Genomic DNA, 21,700 nt, shown 5'->3' with positions numbered 1-21,700 from the left:
CTGTCTATTCAGATCAAGTTTTGCCACCAGAAAAATGCAGAGTAGCTTGGTTGGTTTCATCATGCCAAATGGTTGCAACTTTTGGTTGTCAGTCTTTTGAATGTGGGGATTGTGTTTAAAAGAATTGAGGACCTGTGTCAGGTTTTTGCCTTAATTCCTGACTGTGGAGTAGGGCGCTTTCTGGGAAGTTCTATTATTATTACTTACAGGCTAATATCTAATGTTTTCTTCTTTCCCCCAAACTGGGAAGTTCTCTTTTTTGACTGGATGCACACACTCAATCCCTGGTATGGAAAGTGACGTAGTGTGGCGACTGTGCCCTCCTGTCTAACCAGAATAAAAACTTCAAGCTGAAAGTTATCCCCTGGCAAGAAGTTAAATCTTCTATCCCTCCTCCCTCACAGAATACCAGGAAACGTCCATACATAAACAACCCCAAATCACAAAGCCAACCTTCTTGTTAAGCTAAAGCCTTGTGCCTTTCACCTCTTTGAAGGGGTTAGGCTTCTATGGTCTGCCAAACTCCTATACACTTTGAATGAACAAGCAGACAATGATCAGGAAGCAAACTGGCCACTAGGTTGTCTCCTGCAATTGCATGAGAAAGAGACATTATTGGAGTTGCAAATTTAGGAGGTGATTTGCTTATATCCCCATATTTTAAATGATACCTGGGACTGGGAAATCTGCTGGAAGGAACATCCATCGAGTACATAGAGCATCAGACATTGTTCTAATGTGTTCGTTGTAAAAATTATGACAGAAGCATGAGAAATACCTGTAATGTCAGGCAGTAGGGATTTGGTTTTGGCATATCAGTGAGATAAGATATTTGGGACATCAGAAGTTGAAGGAACATTTAATCACAGATAAGACTTGCAATGTAGTAAGTGGGGTAGAGGGATACAGTGTGCATATGATATGGACTAGTTTTATAAAATGTGTAAGCATAGTTTAGCAGGGATTGATGTTAGCAGTGCTTTTCATAGTAGACTATACTTGAGAATTTCCTAACTTTTTTTTAATCTCTCCTCCATCCTCACCCCAGACCCTCAATCTAGGGGCCTTTTACTTTTAGGGGAATTTGTCTCCTTATATTCAGAGTGTTCTTCCCTCACCCCACCCCCAGTTAGCTGAATTTGGAGAATACTTCTGTAGGGCTTGCTGTTTAAAGAGCATAGGTTCACTACTCCTTCTCAAGGCAGGATGATATGGGAAGAGCATTACATGTAGAGTAGCTATATTTGGGTTCTAGTTCCCAGTTCTCTACTGTCTGTCTGTCTTCAACCTCAGGTTTTTTTTTTTTTTTTTTTTTTTTTTTTTGTTAACAGGCATTTCCTAGAGTTTCTCTTGAGTACCTGTTGTTGTTGTTGTTTTAAATCTACTGTGCCAGAAAGAACCTTAGACTATCTCACATTGTATAGATGAGAAGTGTAGGCTTAGGGAAGAAAGTAGCTTACAGAGGTTTTTTAGGAGTTAATAACAATGCTTGACCAGGGTTTCTGATTAGCTAGAGCAGTACCATTTTATCTGCTCTTGGTTCACCAACTAGACTACTCACTGGAACCTCTAGGCTCATCTCCTAGAGCCGACTTAGTGTGTCAAAGGTTGGATCTGGACATTAGTAGCAAATTGATTTTTTTTTTTTAATGGATATTACACAATGGTAATGCAGTCTTGATATTTGACTTTGGGAATCTGTTGCCTACATAGCAGTCCCTCCCAGATTTGTGTGGGTGTTCACAACTAAACACAAGGTATATATTCATTTTTACAGTATTTGCATGCTTAGGATATAGGAGGCAATGTTCTCAGTTTTGTGGATATGACAGGTTTGTCTCTGAACTCCAAAGTTTCTTGGGCCCCGATTTTAAAATTTTGCACGTATTTATAATTGTTCATATGCATGATACTTACATTTTTGCAACATAATAAACTTCTGTAATACACGAATACATTTTATTTACATAGATTTGTTCCTAATCCTCACTTCTGAGATCATAATTGGCATACTCTAAGTTACTGTATGTTGGGGAAGTCTTTCTTTTGTAAACGTAGATCTGCAATTCTTCTCAAGCATGAATTGTTTAAAGTAGCATGGACCCACCACTTCCTCTCAAACTGGATGATGTGTGAAGTACAGTAAATGGAGAGTAAGGGTCTTCAGTTCCAGGTTCTACAGTCTGGTCTTCTGAGTTTTCATTTCAGGATTGTATGAGTTAAAGTAGAAGTTACACTGTTGTTGAAAGGGAGATTCGAGAATACAGTGGCATCAGTCACTCACCAGTTTAGTTTGTTCACACTAAAGAATTCAGGGTTGGCAGGCGACTTTGTCTTTGAGCATTGTCACTGGTGTGGGGTATTCTTACCTCATTGCTCAGGGTTTTAACCCTGCCTTTGTGGTGCACACTGGCTTATAGCTACTAATGTCAGATTCCAGACTGTGGGAAGAGGGTCTAAACATTGATAATTGCTCCCTTTTTAAAGATGTGACTCCAACCTTGTGGCCACTTCCGTTTGGCTTCTGTTTGTTAGCTAAGTAACTAATATGTAACTAATTTCTATCAGGGAGCCTGGAATATGTAGTTTAACTGGGTAGTCATGGGTCTAACTAGAATGGGTGGGGGAGCAGGTCTGTTTTCCAAAGGAGGAAGAAGAAGGTTAATACTTTGGAATCAGTCACTTGTATCTGCTACAGCTCAATGTATCAACCAGCAGTGACGATGGGATATAAGGATGGAAAAGTTAGTTGAAGCTACCTGGTATGGTTCTATGTTGGGTGTTGATGGCGTCTGTGAAAGTGAATGTGGGGACACAGATAGCTGTAAGGATCTGGAATTGCTAGACTGAGCACCTCCAAGGGCAGCACTAATACCATAGTTATTTTTCCGTCATACGTTCTTGACCCAATGCATTGGGCTTGGTAAACTAGTAGAGGAGAGTGGAGACAAGAGGTTTAGAGATCGAGAGGGCTTTTCCCACATCTTAGTAACTGTTAACCAGTACTGGATTGCTTGCTGTGTGCCAGGTACAGTTCTAGACTCTGTTCGACCAGCAGATATGGCTCAGTGTCATAAGCCCACATTCTGGTAGAAGTGACAGAAAGATTAAGAAGAAGGTAAAATAAATCCCAGTGGCAGTGACTATTCTGATGGAAAAACACAGTAATGGGCTGGTGAGTGACTGATGGTTGTTGGCTCTAGGTTAGGTGGTCATTAGCCTCTTTGGGGAGACCTGAGATGACAGATAGGAAGCCAGCATGCTATGTAGAGAGTCTAGTTAATATCCGGTTCCTACAGCAGGAATTCCAGGTTTGGCCTCATATGGGAATGGATACTCTGGTGTGCTAGATTACCATGAACACAGGTGGCAGAGGCAGACAGGGGCTCCATCATGGGAGGGTTGGTAGATCATAGGAGGGAATCACTGATTCTGAATATGATGGGATCGTTTTCCATCTGTAAAAACACTGTGGATACAGAGTGGAACACAGACAACATGAAAGCAGGAGTGGGGTAGCTGTTATCCACCTGGAGAGAGAGGGTGGTGGATGGAATAAAGGCAATGAAAAGGTTAGAAAGAGATGTTCTCAATTGATTTCATTAGACTCAGAATGTTCCAGTGGACTCAATAAGCATCAGGGCATTGAAGGAATGAAAAACCCCAGACTTTACTCCTTGATCTTTGCTTGTGCACCTGGGAATCTAGGTGCTTAGTCAAGATGGGAAGGAGTCAAGAGATGCACCTGTGGCTGGCTGTTTGCTATGCCTGTCTGAGCTCCGGCTGAGGATGGTATGCAGGCAGTTGGCTAAGAGCCTGGAGATCTGGGGAGCTTCTTTTGGGCAAAGTGGTCTCATGTACTTCTTAAGTTCTCTTAACTGTAAGGCTTTGGGTTCTAGCTAATACCGTTACCTTGAGATCGTTGAAGCATGACAGGTATAAAGCGTTTGCCCTTTCCTGTGGCTTCCATTGGTTTTTGAAAGAGAGACTGGAAGGCATTCCTTTCAGACATAGGAAGTTCAGGGGTCACTAGCACTACCCACAGACAGGACCTTGTGTCTTGTCATTCTCACTACTAAGATTTATTACAGCCAAAGTCTTCAAAGCAAAGTCAGCAATGGGAACAGGTGCATGGGATGAAGTTCAGAGGAAACCTAGTGCAAGCTTCAAGAGTCCTCCCAGTAGAGTCACAGGATGTACTTAATTCCTCCAGTAGTGAATAGTGTCCACATGTATGAAGTGTTGTCTACGGGAATCTCCTTTAAGACCCAGAGTTCAGGTCTTTTTTTAATTGGGGGCAATTCATGGAGGCACTGTCTCCACTTAGCATATGTCAACATTCTAGGTTCTCAAAGGAAAGCGGGTGTGCATTACAAACAGTATTGCTTGTAAAGTTCAGACACACGGAGCCACTTTTATCATAGTGGGAGGAAGTCTTCCAAAATCTAACTTTCCAGTTGCCAGCCAAGGGCCAACCTTGTATGCAGAACTCTCAAAAGACCCCAATTAGACCTGCTGTGTGAACTCTTCTTCACCTAGGAAGTCTGTGTGTTCTCATCCTACAGATTCTTCATAGATTTGAAACCATATCCTCACTGGCTTGCTTGTGGCAGACCTTCCCATGTTGCCCCTTTGACAGGTCTTCTGTTCCCCAGCAGATCTGCCTTCATTCAGTATCTGAAAGAGGGGAAGAGGGTCTGTGGAGTAAAGCTAAGTGACCAGAGTTTGCTGTCAACCCCACAGGAACACTACATATGGCGAGTTTGCCATCAGGAAATACCTAGTCTCCTACACGAACTTCTGGTAGCAGTAGTGGAAAGTGGCTCCTTTGCAGTTCTTAAAGATTACCTGTCCGTCATCCAACATTTAGTTACCCTCGTGGTTGGGAAAGGAAATTACAGGGTATCTTTTTGTAAAGATGAGCTTCTCTGTGTGACAGCACAAATGATGTTCACTTTAATTGCAAGTTGGTGACTTTTGACTTTTGGAGCATGATGCTACGACTCTTGGATCAGTGGCAGGTGTTGTTACTGGGTGTTGAGGTTAGCCCATAAAAGGACTGGGAGACCTGGAGCCAATCCAAGGTTTCAGTTTGAATTGTAGCCCTTGTCCTTAGTAGTTTGGATTCTCAGACAAGTTGCCTGGCTTTTCTGAATTCATTTTTCGACATAGGATGTAGGGCTGAAATGTGAAATCAACGTGTGGATTAAATGGGATAATGGGTTTGTTGGGTGCTGTGGCACGTACCTGTAATCTCAGCAACTCTGGAGGCTAAGATAGGAGGATCACAAGTTTGAGGCTAGTCTTAGCAACTTAAGAAGACCCTGTTTCTAAAAGGGTTGGGGGTGTTGATCTGTGGTGAAGCACCTCTGGGTTTAGTTGCTTGTCCTGCAATGGATAGGGGATAATGTATGGAAGAGCCTGCTGTATAAGGTTCCTGTATTTGTGTACATCTATGCTGCTCACTGTTCAGCAGATGTTTGATTGCTTATGTGCCAGGCATTAGACTCCATTGGCTTCTATTTCTTCTGTTACTGTAGTGTAACTTAGTCCCATTTGAAGTCTTTATTCCTTAGGCTATTTTATACAGCCAAGGCAAGATCGTCCTACAGCCAGTTGTTGAATGTATGGATTAATGTTGTTGCTATTGATTGCTAGGAAGATTATATACCTCTTCAGGGCATTGCCAATATCTGTGGTATTCACTGCCGTATCCATACAGCACTAGCAGTGTAGGAGATACTTTTGTCAATTATGTTGAATACATTTTAAAAATCTGTTGACTGTGGCCTCTCTTCCTACTTGGTAGCTGTTATGATTAGGAATTAATTCTTAAGAGAGAAGAAGGCAGCTGCTTTCTGGGACTAGTGTTGAGGTTCCCTCTGCCTGTATCGGAAGTGGAGAAGTATTTAGATATACTGGTTCTTGGAATAGGGGAGCTTTGGTAGGCACATGAGAAGTACATGACCAGTATTCAATCTGCAGTGATGGTCACTTTCAATCAGTTGATCCTTTGCTCATTTTTTTTTTTTTAAATTTTTTTGAAGATTCCCCTGTCTTTGGGAATGTGCCTGTGGGAGAAGGCTGAGAAGGGAGTCGATTCTGTGGTCAGTTTTGTCTCTAGCTGGCCTGCCTTCCTATTCCAGAGCACCTTTATCACAGAGCTCCCCCTATTGATTCTTGGTAGCAGGAGGTGTGTGGCTAAAACTCTTCAATCCACACAGGTGGCATTTTGGAAGCACTTACCTTCTCCAGGCCTCAGTCATTGCCGCAGGGCCAGGGCTGGAAGCCTCTGGTGTCCAGGGTAGGTGGAAGTGGCTTTAGTGGCTTCCTTATGAACAACAGAGAGAGGCTTCGGTTTAAGAACACTTCGTAGAACTCCCCCCCCAGTGGCTTCTGAGCCAAGGTGTACTTTGGAGGTAGTAATTTCATCTACTTGAACATCATGTATTTAAGTTAATCAGTGATGTGAACCACAAATACAGGACACTGAAGTGGGCGTTTCTCCCTTTGTTTCTCTCTCTAGTCTGTGACACTTGTTTTTACAAATGTGTGTGGTTTGAGGCATCGTTAGACACCGACGTGTTTTGTGTGGTCTCTTTCTCTTATCATACATTTGAGGGGATCTGTGCTGCATCTCTCTCTCCTGAGGAGGCGGAGTCTGTTTCCTATCCCTTGATCTTGACTTTGATCTCTCTACCACAGGAGCAAACAGACCCAGTCAGACCAGCCGAGGGAGACCACCAACCCACAGCCTGATGATGATACATTGATACATGATACAGTGATACATCGTTGATGGGCCTGGAGCTCAGGGATGGTTTCTGAGGCAGCGGTAGATCATGAGCCTGTTCTGGGTGACAGTACTCAGGCAGGCCTCCTGTTATGCCCTCTGAATTCCAACCCCTGAAATGATCATTAGGGTGAGGAAAGAGTCTGCCACATTTTACCGTAATTTGGATCCATCTTCTCAGCGGTCAGATGGAAGGGTTATTAGGCGCTAGCTAGAGAAGGAAAGTGGATGTTTTTTTTTTTTTGGGGGGGGGGCATGATTCATTTTGGAGAAAGGATTACTTGGATGTTATCCCGTATTAGGGTTGGGGAGTTAAAGGATATGAGTATACTGCTTATCTGGTAAGGGTAGTAGTGGGCAATAAAGAACTGTTGAAAGGAAAAATGAGAAAATACCAAGGAAATGTGAAAGTGGTATGCTAAACTGGATCCATATTTAAAGAGGAGAAAAATCTTCCTTTTTCCATTTTGATAGAATCTCTTTGCTTCAGAACCCAGATTCAGGCCATGTTTTTTTTTTTTTTTTTTTCATACCACAATTCAGTTACATCACGCTATGAAGGAGTTTTTGAAAACTGGCCTTGAGAATTGAATCACAATTAATGTTGTTGCAGTACAAAATGTTATACTAACGACCAACTTAATTAAAATCAGAACATTTATAACTTTAGAGCATTTATAATTAAAGCTTGCCTGAGCAGAATAGAGATAGCTAGCCCATGCTTCAAAGACTGTTTTTTCTTTTTCTTTTTGGGGTACCAGGGATTTAACTCAGGGGTACTCAACCACTGAGCCACATCCCAAGCCCTATTTTGTATTTTATTTAGAGACAGGGTGTCACTGAGTTGCTTAGTGCCTCGCTTTTGCTGAGGCTGGTTTTGAACTCACGATCCTCCTGCCTCAGCCTCCCCAGCTACTGGGATTACAGGCATGTGCCACCTATCAAAATGATAAATATTAGACATCAGTAATATATACTGAGTACTCTCATGAATCACTATAGTGATATATAAAGTCAGAGTTTTTTCATATTTAATTATATTCAATTTAAGCCTCCATCTCTTTTGTACCTAAGGCTATTTGACATTTTTATGTTTCATTGTATTTCTGATAGGAACAAAAACATGCTTGTTAGAGATGATTCTTTTTTGAAAAAAAGAGCTTTATTGAGATATAATTTACATACCATAAAATTTATCTGTCTAATGTGTACAATTCGGTGGTTTTTAGTATATTTACACTTTTGTGATCATTAGCATAATCTCATTTTAGAACACTTTTTCTTATTCCAAAAAAAGAATTTTGTACCTATTAGCATTCACTCTCTTTCTCTCCTTACCACCTCAACCTCTCTCCCCAGCTCCACACAACCACAAACCTGTCTATGTAAATTTGCCTATTCTGGATGCTTCCTATAAGTGGGTTCATATAATACGTGTTCTTTTCTGTCAGGCCTCTATCATGAACTATGTTGTTTTTGAGGTTTAGCACATATTTTTAACACATATCAATACTAAGATAAAATGATTTATGACCATTTTTAAACATTTAAACATTTCTTTATTATGTAAAAAATATTATTTTTAATATTTTTTACGTAGTAAAGGAAAAAACCCAAATGGACCGTATAACACATGCAAGTTATAAAGCGTGAGAGGGTTCTCCACTCAACATAAGGACAAGAATGGTACTGAGACCATTGCATTTACATACGAATTTCATTCCTATCTTATTTTCCTATCCTTAATCTCACAAGTGCATCCATAAATAATGTGTAATTTATTCTGCTTTTTAAAGTTCATTGAAGAAATGTATTTTTCTTTCTCTTTTAAAATTTTTTAGTTGTAGATGGACACAATATCCTTATTTTATTAATTTATGTGGTGCTAAGGATCAAACCCAATGCCCCATGCATTCGAGGCAAGCGCTCTAACCACTAAGCCATAACCCTAGCCCTGAAGAAATATATTTTTCTGCAGTTTTTTTTCCACTCAGTACTATGTCTTTGATTTGTTCATATTGTGTTTAGCTGTATTTCTTTGATTTCACTGCTTTTTTTAAAATTCTATGAATATTCTGTTTCCCTCCTGAATGGGGTATTTGGGGGTATTTCCAGTATTTTACTTAAGAAAACAATGCAATGAATATTTTTGAATTGTTTCTTATATAGATGGAAGAGATTCTTTGTTACTTTAAAATCACATATTAATTAAGGCATATGCCCAAGAATTGGCACATGGTAGAGTTTAAGAATGTTTAATTTTTCAAAAACCTGTACCATTTCAAACTCCCACCTATATTATATGAGAATTGCCATTGGTCCACATTCTAGTCAGAAATCTGATCTCATTGAATTCCTTAATTTTTCCTGATCTTGGGTACAGAAAAATGAAGATCTTAACTTGGACTTGCATTAATTACTTGTGAATCTGAATCTGAATGTTTAAAATTGCCAAATATTTGTTTTTCTAAAGTTCCTGCTTATATATTTTTTCTATTAGAGATTGATTTCTTCACGGTTATTCTTTATACTGTGTACTAATCATTTGTTACCTGCATTGCAAATATCCTCAAGTTTGAGGGCTTCCTCTTCACTATTTTTTAATAGGGTCTTTTTTTTCCTGGCTGTCTTTAAGATTTTCTTTTTATCTTTGATTTTTCAGTAATTTGATTATGATGACTAAAGGGTATGTGTCTGTTTTATGTTGTTCAGTGTTTATCCTGATTGAGGTTCCCTGAACTTTGTGAATCTGTGGTTTGTTCTCGTTAATTTTGGAAAATTCTTTGCCATGTCTTTTCAAGTAATTCTTTTTTTTTTTTTTTTTTTCCTTTTTCTGGGACTCCAGTTACATTAATAGAACATTAGAAATTTTCCCATGGATGAGAATTCCACCACAATTTTTTGTTTCCCCCCCAATTTTTACTTCAGTTAATGGTTTCTATGGATGCTTTAGTTTTCTGTTTTCTAATTTATGCTAAGTCTGCTTTCCTTCAGGGTCAGTGGGTCTCTGTCCAAGTTTTGGGATGAGAGGGTTTCTTACCCTGTTCTCACACCATCCTCTCTACGATGATCTCATTGGAGGAACACTTCTTCTCTGATACCAAGTTATTTATCCTGATCATTTCTGTTTTAACTATTTTAGTTTCCCTCTCTCTGTATACTCCTTGTAGTTCACTTTTTTTCATTAGATCTTTTAACACATCAATCTTGGTTATTTTAAAATCAACAGTTTTTATATCTGGTATATCTCCAAGTCTTTTCTGTTGATTGACTGATATCTTAATTTGTTCTTGCATTTTTTTGTGATTTTTTAAAAAAAATAATTTTGACTGAATGCCAGATATTATATAGAAGACCTGTAGAGACTGAGGTAGAAATGAACTTTTGCCTCCTCTTCTGTGAGGTCATTAAAGTGGGGTTGAAGTAATCTAATCCACAGCTGAGTTGGGTTTGGGTTCTGCTGGGATTATTTCTTTTATTGTACTGTAGGCTTTAAATGCCTCAGCTGTGGGCTACTGTCACCTTGGAGTTAGGGTGGGGGTCCCACTTTCCTGAGTGTTAATGTTCTACTCTCCTGGGCTGCAGGGTGCTCCCCACACTCTGGCCCCCTCTTCAGCACTTGCTGCACTGTTGGTGGTCTCTCCTATGTTGAGGGGCGGTTCTCAGCTCTTCTCTTGGATAAGCCCTGGGAACCTGGGCCAAGGACATAAGGTCTGTTCAGCATTGCTGTCCCCTCCTCCTCTGGTCGCCAGTCCCTGCCTTCAATCTGATGTGTGTCTGGGGCAGGAGAGCATTACCTACTTTTCTCCTGGGACAGTGGGTCTTTGCCCAAGTCTTGGGGATGGCAGGCCTTCCTGCCCCTATGCACTGCACGCACAGGCCAGTTTTGCTTTTACTCCTCCTCCTCAAGCTGCCATTCTTGACCTGGCCCTGGGGATTGAGTTTTGCTGTCCTTTCCACCGTCACATAATAAAGGCTTTGAAAAAAGAGACAATTCATACGCCACAGTGAGCACCTAAAAAGTAAACAGTTCAGTAGTTAGGCAGCCATCGTTTTCTTATTTCTAAAACATTTTCATCACCCTGAAAAGGGATGGCCCACCCATTAGGGATCACTCACTTCCCATTCTTTCCTCCTTTCAATCCTGGACACCTGCAAATCTACGTTTAGTTCATGTGGATTTGCCTATTTTGGATTTTTCATATTTATGGCATCTTAGTTGTATGTGAAATTTGTGTCTTATTCATTTCACCTAGCATGTTTTCAAGGTTTATCCATGTTTTAACATATATTATGACATTTTTTTTTAAATGAGTGAATAACATTCTATTGTATGAATATATGGTTTCTTAGAAAACTTGGGCACTGTGATAAGCCCTTACTGTGGATTATTTCATTTTGTCTTTGTAACCAACTTAGAGGGAGATATGACTTTCACTTTACAAAGGTGAAAACTGTGCCTTGAAGAAGTCACATGCCTTCCCCGGCCCCCACAGCTACCTTGTAAGCCAGGCAGCCTGACTCCAGAGTTTGACACTGTATATGAACCTTCCCCTTCCTGTTTGTTATGGGTCTGTGAGACATAAAGTTCATAAAGCCAGTGTCAACATTAATTTTTTAGTAGTCTTTCATCTCTCTGTTTCCAAGCAAGTGACCAATGGACTTATCTTCTTGAGCCATTTGTGGACCAGTTTGGGTGGGGATGAATGCACATGGTGTGGAGCTGTGTTCTGCTCCTGGGCAATAGCACACACACAGGGGAATGTGTCTGTCCTCTGCAGAATCCATAGTTGCAGAGTCTCCTAGTCCTTTTTCCAAAGCTGGTTTTAGAGGTACTACAGCTTCACAAAACTTGGTAACTGTTTAGTCCTTATTAACCTCAGTCTAGGTTGTGTTATTCAGGAAGTTACCCTGTGGTGCTTTTTGTTTGTCTTACCCTCCATTTCTGTGGCAATAGCCTGGGCATGGACTCTGAGGCAAAAATAGCAGTTGCCTGGACATGTAATGTCCTACTTGATCCCTGTGTAGGTTAGTGACTTGTTGGCTATTCTAGAGTAGAGCAGATAATAAAAGTGCTTTAATTGATGAATTGCTTTTACTGCCAGCAAGTGTGCAGTATGTGGAGAAAGCACACCCTGTCCTAGTACTTCCCAGACTAACTGCAGAATTGTGATTCTCAGGCATATCATCAGAATCCTATTCTTGACTCTATTAGAAGAAAGGAAGGTGTTTGCAGGCTTGTGTTCTGTGTCACTGCCACCCACCCCTGCCATCCTGGTACTTCAGTGTTAAGCAGATTTCTTTAGGAATGTAGTTTGTGTTGATAAAACCATTGGCATGCTTGATATTTGAGCTAATCTCGTAAGTGCCAGCAGCCATCAGTCATGAGGAATTCTTTCAAACTCCAAGCATCTCCCAGAAAAAAATCCATATGTGCAGTGGTGCACATATAAATGACAGTTTAAAAAGAATTGGGTTTTATTTAGTTGCTTGGCCGTGTGTTGTGTAGTGCCTGCAATTCTAACTAGATGGTTCAGATGATATTTCAGACTGAGATTTAAGATCATTAAAATTTAGATTATAAGTGACTAGACAATCAAAGAGTAAGTTTAAATGCTTGGAATAATGCATTCAAATATGTTATTTAGATTTAAGTAATTACAATAGATGAATCTTGCTTAGATCCTTAAGCATTGAACATTTAAGATATCTTAGTTTTATGATTCTTTGTTAAAAGAAGTTATGAACCAACTTAAAAGTAATTTTTTAAAGCTGATGCAAGTGTCTTCTCTTTGTAGTAAGGTGAACTTTCTCCTAATTATATCCTTTCCCCACACCCACTATCAAATAGATGTTTGCCTGTAATTTCTTGCTTTGGAAAACCCTTCTTTAGCTTATGCTTGACAGATCATGAGTTACATCATCTTACGTGATTTTGGTTTTGGCATGTGGATTTTCTCAGCAGTGAGTGCCATTGTGGAGAGATTTGGAATTCTTTTTATACCAACCCTCCAGATGCTATGGATAACAGAGACCTTAAGCAATAACATTGGAATCTCCCATCAAAGTTGTTCCCAGGTCTTGATAACAGTGGATCAGAGCAAATTGTTTTCCTTGTATGCAGAAAATTATGCTTATGTATAGTATGGTTACCTAAATATGTGGTGACTCAAGAGAAAATATTTTACAAGAATTGTTTCAGTGTTTATTTTCTCCTGAGGACTTGGCAAATTTTTCCTGTCCTCCTTCTGCCCCCCCCCCCCTTAAACTGATTGTGTTGGGCTTTTGGTAAATGAGAAAAAAATGATGGAAAGGTACTTTAGTCTTCATATTAGTAGACACTATTACAGCTGGGTGGAGGGTAACATGTTTATTAGCAAACACTAATAAGTAAGTGAGATTATACAAGATTCACTCCATTTCTAAACGTAGCAACTTGAACCATATCTATCGAGCATGAAAATGTAATCAGTTTTTTTTTTTAAATTTCTGCTTGAATTTCCCAGTCTTCAACTATACAAATATACCAGATGGTAATAAGAAAAGCTTTCCTCTTTGGAAGAGTTTCTAATGTTTTTATTTACATTTTCATTTGAGAACTTAGAGGGGGATTAGGTAAACCTTGATTGAAGTGTAGCTTTAAGTTTGAATTTGTATTTCTTCAGGCCTGCTGAGGTTTCAGGCATTTCAGATAAAAGGGGGAAAATATGCTGATAAAACCCGTGGATGAGATTTCTTAAGGGACCTGTTTCAGCTCCTCTTGGCCCACTTGTTGCCTGGCTGACTCTCTTCCTATCTTGCACATAGGTGCCCAGGGGTTTGTTGTTTTTTTTCTTTGGGCCACAGTCTTCTGTGTTGCCTGTGGGGTTGTTTTGTGGGAATACATTGGAAAGATAATTTATTTTATGGCTTAAATAAAAATGGCCTTTTTTTTTGGATTGGAAAATAAAACCAAGACTAAGATCAAGAGTGAGATCATACTACACACAGCACAGGGAGAAACTTGCCAGCGAAAGTGAATGGACACTGGATACTTTTCTATCATGCATGGTTCCTTCTCCAATATCAAGTTTATCCACAGTGTTAATATGCTATGTCTGATTTTTCTAAAGTTTTTCTTTGAGGTTCACTGGATACACTGGATATCTTTGTCTTTTTTCTTCATTTATGTGTTCATTCTTAAGCCAATCTGTCCCATTTGAACATCCGTCTCCCCCCACTAGAGTTTAGAACTGGTGGCAGAAAACTTGGCTCATGGGAGCTTTGGATAAACTGTTAGCCACATTAACCCTTTGTTAAGTTAAATAGCCTTTAACAGGCCAATCCCTCGTGGTCATTCAGAGTTCCTGAGAGTGGCATTTTCTATTAATGGGCTTTGCCTAGAAAGAAGAGGCTATTCTAAAATGGTGAATAATTTTGTTTGTCAAAGCCTCAGCTTCCCAAGACCCCTGATTTGTCACTCACTTTGGAAGAAACTGTAGAACAAGCCTATCCTTCATCTCTCTGCCCGCATCTTAAAATTTTGCCATTCTCTTCGTGAAGAACTGCAACGAAACTGGGCTCTGAGAAATTCAGATCCTACTAATTATCAGAGCCCCTTTTTCTAAAATCAAGACTCAATCCACATACCATAAAATTTACCCTTTAAAAATGTACAGTTAAGTGAGTTCTAGTTTATTTAGGTACTGGGGATTGCACCCAGGGGTGCTTATCCACTGAGCCATATCCCCATCCTTTTTTATTTTTTATTTTGAGACAGAGTCTCCCTGAGTTGCTAAGGCTGGCCTGGAATTTGTGATCCTCCTGTCTTAGCCACCCAATGGGACTGTAGGTGTGTGCCACCACACCCAGCTGAGTTTTGAATTCTTGTCTATTTAAAAGCTTGTGTAAACTATTAGCATCCAGTTCCAGAAAATGTCTTCACCTCTAAAAGAAACCCTTTTTAGGGAACCATTCACTGAGCAGTCATTGTCCATTCCTTTGGCAACCTATTTTCTCTGAGAGTTCATTTTTATAATACACTGAAATCTATTATCCCTATAACTTAATGGTTATATCACATGGAAGAGAGAGCTACACAAATACAACTTGGGTTTATTTTCAGTTTCACGGGAATAAACTGTTAGCTTATTTTCTGCTGGTTACTTCCAAGCCCCCATGTAAATGGGAGGATGATCTGCTCAGCCTCATCGGGGGCCCTCTTTGTCGATAATGATTAAGTTTACTAAATGTCTGAACTCTTAAGTGTGCAATAATTTGCAAGTCGTTGAGTCTGGCATGATAATGAAACTAATTGATGGCAGCCCCCCTTTTGAATTCTAAGACTCTGGAGAGCATTATGGTTCCTATTGTTCTTTTTCTTCTATAACTTTCAGAGTAATCATCATTCAAATCATATAGGGCTTTGTCCATCAAAACCGGAAAAACGGGTAGCTTGGAGAGATTGTGGGCTTGGATATATATGTCAGATATGCCTTAAGTAAATACCTTGGCCCTCTGCCCATTGCAGGAGGACATCTTGAAGTTTGCGACTTTGGAAGAGGAGTAGGGATTGATTTAAAGGGCCAGGGAAGCCCCAGTGCCCAGCAGTTCTCTTTGACTCTAGTGCAAGGACCAGGCATTGAGAAGGTCTAGTGAAACAGGAGGCGATTAAGGGAGCCACAGTATTCAGTGTGTGCCCTTGGCTTGTCACAGGAATTTATTAGCTGGTGGATGTGTTCTTCATTGTTCAATTCTCCTGGACTATTCCAGAATGGCTTCCTTAGGAACTCGAGTTCTGGACTTTCTCCTAAAGTTTCCAGCTTTAGTTTAACTGTTTTTCAGTCTAAGTACTGTGCATGGTTCTCTTATAGAATTGTTTGGCAAGCAGTTCTGGGAACTATGGTATACTTCCTCGAGGGCTGCTGGGATGTGGAGCCCAGGGAGTGATGCTACATTAAACTGTGGTATTAGGGTGCAAGTGTTGGAAGCTGGCAAATGGGTACCAAATTTAAGCCATAAGACCTGGGAGTGGTTGCTGGACTTTTGAATGCTAAAAGGTGGTAATTGATGTGAGTCCCTTTTGTTTCTTGTCCTCTGGCCCTTTTATAATAAGTGGAGGTGCTAGAGGTTTGGAATTCATGTAGCTCTCCCTCCCTTGACTGGCAGGTAAAATAGAAATGCATTATTTGGTACAGATGCATCAAAATGTTGCAGTTTAAAAAGTGCTTTTAATACAATTGAGTCCATTTCTTTCTGAAAAGATGACTCTCCTTCAAGGATGGTTAGGTTTCCCAGGTACAGTAGTGGCATACATCTTTAATCCTAGCAATTCAGGAGGCTGAGACAGGAGAATCATAGTTTGAGGTCATTCTTAGCAATTTAGCAAGATTGTCTCAAAAAAGGGAAGAAAAAGGTAGTACCCTCGAGTCCATTCCCCAGTATCTCTTCCCATACATAAAAGAATAATTAACTTTTATTAGTCTGTTTAGTCTATTAAAGCATTTGTGAGGATCGACAGAAGAATATTGTCATTGAATTAAGCCTGACTCCCTTTTCTTCTGTTTTTCAGGTGTTTTAATTCAGTAATACCTGTATTTTCCATCACCCCAATAATTCCCAGTAGGGAAATAAAGTTAAAAAAAATCCTTTCATCTGCCCTTACCTCTTACAGATGAGATTCTCACTACTTTGTTAATAGCTTTGGTTTATTGTCTTCTAGTAATTATATCCATGAACACGTTAATGTGTCCATGTGTATCTATTGCTTTTTAAAAAATGTTTTAGAAAATTTTTTAGTTATAGATGGACACAATACCCTTATTTTGTTTGTTATTTTTACTGAGGATGGAACTTGGTGCCTCACATGTGCAAGGCGAGCACTCTGCCGCTGAGCCACAACCTCAGCCCTCTATTGTTTTGTTTTAATGGTATGCCCATATGCTTTCAATAATGTCTTAAAGAGAGGTGATATTCTTTTAAGTGATTTGAACTTCTCTGCTCCAGTTTTAAAATATGTAGACAACATTCTTTTTTTTTTTTTAATTACAAGCCTATGAGAAGTAGTGACTTGGAGAGTTAGTAGGAATGCATTCACATACTGGACCTTTCTGCTGCATGAGAAGGAACTTTCTGTGTTCCAGTTATTGATTTGTGAATGCTTCATAAAAACTGTAGTACATGTGTGCCTATAATCCCAGTCACTGGGGAGACTGAGGGAGGATGGTCACAGTTTGAGGCCAGCTTCAGCAATTTAGTGAGACCCTGTCTTAGCAGCTCAGTACCCCCGTACGCCCATTCAATCCCCAATACCAAAAAATGAACATAAAAGTATCCCAAAACTGCAGTACAGTTTTTGCTAATTTGATATATCACTTTAAGAAGAAGGGCCATGCATAGTACAGAGAGTCCCTTTGGGGTAATAGTAATATTTGCTGTTTTGTGCTTGCTGGGGTGTGTTGGTCATAGTTAAAAATAGAACTCTAATTAAAATAGGCACCCTCTCTGGAAATAAGAACTATATTACAATTAGTAAATTTCCTGTTTCCTTAACATGTGTTTTTGTTTTGTTCTCTTTTACTTTTTTTTTTTTTTGTAAAACAGCAAGCCAGGGCTGAGCAGGAAGAAGAATTCATCAGTAATACTTTATTCAAGAAAATTCAGGCTTTGCAGAAGGAGAAAGAAACCCTTGCTGTAAATTACGAGAAGGAAGAAGAGTTCCTCACTAATGAGCTCTCCAGAAAATTGATGCAGGTAAATTATCTTTTCTATCCTCTCATCTTCCCTGCCTATTTTCCTCTGTAGGACCAAAAAAAAAAAAAAAAAAAAAAAAAAAGACTTTGATAGAGCACTTTGCTTGAAACATTTGCTGATGAGGTTACAGCTGAAGTTCTTTGGAGATTAAAAATACCAGTTTAAGGATGGCAGCAGTGTGATACTTGAAACTGTGGTTCTGTAGCCCATCTGTAATCGAAAGTAAGATATTTTATACCCTGGATATTTCAAAACATGGTTGATAAGTATGAGGCCTCAACCCAGGCGATGTTATATGGAGCATTTTGAAAATATAAGGATTAACACCAAATATGAGATTTCTTTTTCCTTTTACAGGGGATTTATAATGAGTATATAATTTTGATATTTGTAAGTGGGTCTCTTGAACTAAAATATGAGGACATAAATTGAAATGTCTTTAAAGGAAAAAAAGGTATCCATGATAGTTAAAACTGCAGTCAAGCATTCAGATGGGTGAGTAATGTATTACTAAACAGATACCAGACAAGTATTAAAACTTACCAACAATCATTAATAATATAAAGAAGACACCATATAAAGCAAAGGAGAGTTTGATTTGTCTAGTTGAGGATGCATTCCTCTCTCCATATTAAAAAGAATCACTTTCAAAGCTTACTAACAAAGTACAAGTAAAAAATTTTTTAGAAGAAATAGTTTATGGATTACTCAGGATGAAGTTAAGAATACATAGGATATTAGGATTTCATTACTTAGCACTGTATGTCCAAAATAAGTGAACAGATATAAACATAACAGCAGGAACATTATTACTAATTTTACGTATCTTTGAAAGAAACACCCCTGTATTCTCTATTTACCAGATTACTAACAAGTTCATCAGTTAGGCTGAAGTATGTATTTTAGTAAGGTTGTAATAAGAAAATATTTGAGGCTTTAAAAAAATATTCTAATTTCTTATCTCCTCACAAAGAAGATCGTTACAGGATATTAGAAGGTTTGTTATATAGAAACTTTAGTATGAAGACTGTACAAGCAACTTTTGTTTTTCTTTTTTTCATTTTTATTCCTGATTACTGAATAAGGATACTGTTGCAGTCTTGTACAAAATTTGATTTAGATGGTAGCTCTTGAAATTGTAGGATAGAGGTACCTAGCCATTATCATTTAGCAGAGCTTCATGGCAAAAGTTTTGCACTGAAACTTTTTATTTATTCATTTGCACTGGATTTAGAGAGAAAAAAAAAAAAGAGGGAGAAGGTTAATTTGACTTGCGATGTATCTCACCTTGGCAACTTAGGTGGCTTATTCTGCATGGTGCTTCTAGAACGATAGGGATGCAATTATGGTTTGTTTTTCCCGAGTTTAGGTGCCCTATTTTTTGATACTGTAAGAAAAATTTTTGTCCCCAAACTTAACATTATATTTAGTATTTGGGGGGTGTTTGATCAAAGTGCCATAGAAAAGCAACAAAAACTTAGATGATGTTCCTTTGCTCTCTAAAGATTCGTCTCCACTGTGAGTGGCTGTCAGTTTATAACTGACCTCTCATTCATTTATAACCCACCTGCTTTCCAAGGACATTGGTGTCCCTTTAAATAAGAGTAAAAAAGAATGAAAACCTAAGAGCCATGTAACACAGAACTGCCATAAGAAGGTTTGGACTTAAATTTAAGCTCTGAACATCCTACAAGTGATGCTATAGCCTGAAGAATTGTAGTGATTATTTTTCCATAATTCTTGTATTTTAAAAGTTTATGAGTGGCTGTAGGAGAAAAAAATTGATATATTAAACCCTAGATTCACTTCCCCCAGTATTTCCTTTCCAAAGAGATGGAATAGTCTATAAGCTGAAATACAATAAACTGTTTTTGTCAAAAATAGTATAAGGTATAGTTCTAGGCCTTGCGTGGCCAGGTCTTACATTCGCCCTCAGTCAAAACATTCATATGGTTGGGCAACTGTCACCAGGTGGATCTATCTCCAGGACATTTTCAGACTGAAACTCACTATCCTCTAAACAGTAATGCCATATTTCTTTTTCTGGGATATTAGGCTTTTGGAAGGAGATGGATACCCAGAGGCTTCAAGTTGAGGCCCATTGCAGGGTTTTAAATGATGTCCATTCTGTGGCCTGATACATAATCTATCACTTTAGATACCAGGTATCACAACATTTTGTAATAAACGAAGAACTGTTGCCTTCTGTTGTTGGCCAGTGGGGAAGGGCTCCCTGGCTTTTGGCAGCCATTCCCAGGCTCCCAGTACATATTTACTTAATGGTTTCAACCAGTCCTTTGTTGAATACTCAGAATTTCTGCCACCCAGCATGGAAGTACTTCTCTCCATCTGGAAGATTTTTAGAGTAATTGATACCAATAGACTTTTCCAACTGTGTAATTACTTAAATATGATTTTCTAGAATGGTTGCTTCTGGATAGGACTTTACAACGAAATGCCTGCTTAGAGAAACCATACTGCAAGTGTCACCAATAGACAAGTGGGTGAATTGACCTGTGCACCATGAAAGTGTTTAGCATTTTTCACTAGAGGCCACGGAGGGGCTATTTATAGAACAGTTTGAGGTTGTCCGCAAGCTCTGGCTGTTTTCTCTGACAGTAATTGGTTGTTGCTTTTATGTGCATTTCAAAGGGACTCTTTCATCCTGAGAACAAAAATGAGAATATTGCTGTAGAATGTCTCCCTTCCTCTCTGCTGTTGCCCAACTGGTATACCTTTAAAAACTGAATCAAGTTTAAGTGTAGATGAGAGGAAATCCCTGCTCTTTAGAAGATCCAGTTGTTTGGGTGGTAGCTTCAACACCCCCAGGCATGCTAATCCTTACTGAAACAAACTACCTACACCAAGGAGAGCTACATACACACACCAAGGAGAGCATGCAGCTTCGCTCCTTTGATTTTGTGACTGTCCATTATGTCTCCATTTTGTGAAAACTCTTTGGTCTGGAAAATCTGCTCATTTCTGAGCCCAGATCATGGGATTGACTACTTGATTGGTGAGAATTTGGTCTAAAAGTTCTAGCATTTCTGGCAGGTCTCGCAAAAACTTGCCTCTGAGCGGAATGCTGCCCTGGAATGCATTGAAGAAAAGTTGTAGTTTAGTCATTATTTGTAATTAAAATTGATAAGAAATTTTTTACGAGCAAAACTCACAATTTGACATGTAACGTGTTAGTAGAAATATCTAAAAGGTGATTCTCTAATACATTAGCAGTTATTAGTATGAGACAGGGTCTTGCTAAGTGGTGGAGGCTGGCCTCAAGTTTGCAATCCTCCTGCCTCAGCCTCCCAATGCGTAGGGATTACAAGCATGAACCACCACGCCCAGATCTAAGGTGGTTATTATGATTGTACGATGGGTTTAGTGGTTAGGAAATAACTTTTTTTTTTTTTTTTTGGGAACTTAAAAATTGTGTTGCCTGGTTATTCTTACATTTTGAAACAATATCTGGGCCTGTGACTCTGAGAATTCGGAGTCCTCCTCTAATGTTGCTCTCATAAATCTTGTCACTTTGTCATGGGGAGCAGTGCACTGAAACCCCTGAAGAATAAGACTTATTCATGGGTGATAGATGGCCCACATCAATAAGCACTAGTATAATCAGAACCTTAATTCTCTGGTTTGTCTTTATGTGATTCACTCCACTGGCCTCTCTTAGAGGAAAAAACAAAAAAGCCAACCTGGTTTTTCTGGCTAACTGTTAACTAGCAATCACCAGTATTCCCTGGAAGACCTGTTATTGCTGAGACTGATAATGGTGTTAGCTGTTTTAAATTTTCCCACTTGCTTTTATGTTGGCCTGATTGTATCAGGCTCACTTCCTGTTCTTTGGGGAGCCTATCCTCAGGCTCAGAGTTGTTGTTTACAGTTTTCTCAGCAAACATGACTGCCAAAAGTTAACAGATATATATATATATATTTATTTATTTATTAATGTGAGAACAACACTGAGATAAGAAGAGTGCTGGGTATTAACGTAATCCAACTTTGAAATTTCAGACCTTCGATCTGCCTCCCACTCCCAATTTTCTACCTTAAGAATAACAGATTAAAAAAAAAAAAAGTGGTGTTCTTTTGATTTGCATTTTAAATTGAATCTGGTCCCAAGAAAATAATACCATGATAGCTATAATAGAAATAATTATGACCAAGTCC

At 39.1% G+C, this 21,700-nt stretch overlaps 1 protein-coding gene across 1 annotated transcript in view; it reads left to right on the top strand.

Moving 5' to 3' along the window:
• Positions 1-21,700, top strand: part of LOC113186317 (coiled-coil domain-containing protein 6) — a 116,384-nt gene that overhangs the window by 33,088 nt on the left and 61,596 nt on the right. The window contains exon 2 of the mRNA XM_026393723.2: positions 17,375-17,524. Coding sequence (XP_026249508.2) covers positions 17,375-17,524 — 150 coding nt within the window. The remainder of the gene's footprint in view (positions 1-17,374; positions 17,525-21,700) is intronic.

Source organism: Urocitellus parryii, chromosome 5, assembly GCF_045843805.1.
Source record: "Urocitellus parryii isolate mUroPar1 chromosome 5, mUroPar1.hap1, whole genome shotgun sequence".
Taxonomy (NCBI): Eukaryota; Metazoa; Chordata; class Mammalia; order Rodentia; family Sciuridae; genus Urocitellus; species Urocitellus parryii.
This window is presented reverse-complemented; position numbering and strand designations above follow the sequence as displayed.